The sequence below is a fragment of the Emiliania huxleyi genome (assembly GCF_000372725.1).
Source record: "Emiliania huxleyi CCMP1516 unplaced genomic scaffold EMIHUscaffold_40, whole genome shotgun sequence".
NCBI lineage: Eukaryota > Haptophyta > Isochrysidales > Noelaerhabdaceae > Emiliania > Emiliania huxleyi.
In genome coordinates this window covers 113552-114923 of record NW_005198965.1, presented here as the reverse complement: position 1 = coordinate 114923, position 1372 = coordinate 113552, and the positions used below count along the sequence as shown (strand labels likewise).

The following is a 1372-nucleotide window of genomic DNA, read 5'->3' as shown; positions in this document are numbered from 1 at the left end:
TCCCCGCCTCCCCGGCTCCCTCCGCCCGAGCACGGGCGCACCGCGCGCCCTCCCCCCCCGCGCGCCGCAGGCACCGCCCTCAACTACAAGATCGTAGTGCGCGACGCCGCCGTCGCCGCGGTGCTCTACCAAGAGGACGGGCGCGTCCGCCCGTCGCCCTTTGTCGAGCACCGGCTGCCCGCCGCCGGGAGCTTCGTCACGCTGCCCGACGGCGCGCTGGGCCGGCTCGGCCAGCTGCCGCGCGGGCTGGTGGTTGCGCGCGAGCCGCGCGATTTGCCCGAGCACCCGCCGCAGTGGGCTCCGGCGCCCGGGCTGCGCCCCAAGGGCAAGCACCCCGCCGAGCTGCCCGGGCTGGTTGACGTGAGCATCGTGCAGCGCGGCGGCGCGGTGGTGTGGCCGCACCACGAGTGCTCTGTCCCCGTGTGCGCCATCACCGCCGCCGACTCGGCGCGGCTGCGCCAGTGGCACGCGCAGTGGGACGCGCACCTGCGCGCCCGCTCCGCCGAGGCGGAGGGCCTCGCTGTCCAGATCGAGGAGCTGCTCGCGCGCTCAAAGGCGGCCGGCGGGAGCGGGCGCGGCAGCAGCAACGGCGGCGGCGCCGCCGTCGGCAACGGCAGCAGCGGCGGCAACGGCGAGGGAGGCGAGGGAGGCGAGGGCGGCGGCGAGAACGGCGCGGAGACGCGTCCGAGCGCCAAGGAGGTGGCGGACCCAGCGGGGAGTGCCCCCAACCCTCCCCTTCCCCCGACACGTCCCCGACACGTCCCCGACACGTCCCCGACACGTCCCCGACACGTCCCCGACACGTCCCCGACACGGACCCGACACGGACCCGACACGTCCCCGACACGTCCCCTCCGCAGGTCGTGAGCGAGCTGACAGAGACGTACGGCCGGCTCGAGGAGGCGCAGCGCGAGCTGCTCGAGCTGCAGGCGGAGGGGCTGTCCGAGGAGCGGCTCGCCAGCCTCCAGCGAGGCATCCAGCGCTACGCCGCCCTCGCCCGCTTCGGCTGAGCCCGCCTGAGTCTGCTCGGGCCGCCCGCCACGCCTCGCTCTCTCCCGACGGCGGGCGGCCTCGCTCTCTCTCGTCCGGGGGGGGCGCTGGCGCACACCCGCGCCTCCCGCACCCAACGGATGGGAGCGAGCGCGGACGTACGAACGCCGCGGTACGCGGCGCGATACCAATTCGGCTAGTCATCTTGCTAATGCCAGGCCCGACGCAGGCCGCCTGGCACGAGCGAACCGGACGGGCCAGCTGTCAACAATACTCGGTCCGCCGATTCGCCCGACTCACGGGGGCTGACCTATCACTGGTCCGCTTACGCCGCGAGGCATGTGGCGCTCAGACGAGACCGCCTCTCTCCTCGAGAGTGACG

The 1372-nt window shown here is 74.9% G+C and overlaps 1 protein-coding gene across 1 annotated transcript in view; it reads left to right on the top strand.

Annotated features, from left to right (window-relative positions):
- The window catches only part of EMIHUDRAFT_451293 (hypothetical protein), a gene marked incomplete at its 3' end in the record, with an annotated part of 3650 nt that extends 2640 nt beyond the window's left edge, over positions 1-1010 (top strand). Inside the window, exons 6-7 of the mRNA XM_005770097.1 lie at positions 91-522; positions 900-1010. Of these exons, the coding sequence (XP_005770154.1) occupies positions 91-522; positions 900-1010 (543 nt within the window). The remainder of the gene's footprint in view (positions 1-90; positions 523-899) is intronic.
- Between the last annotated feature and the right edge of the window lie 362 nt (positions 1011-1372).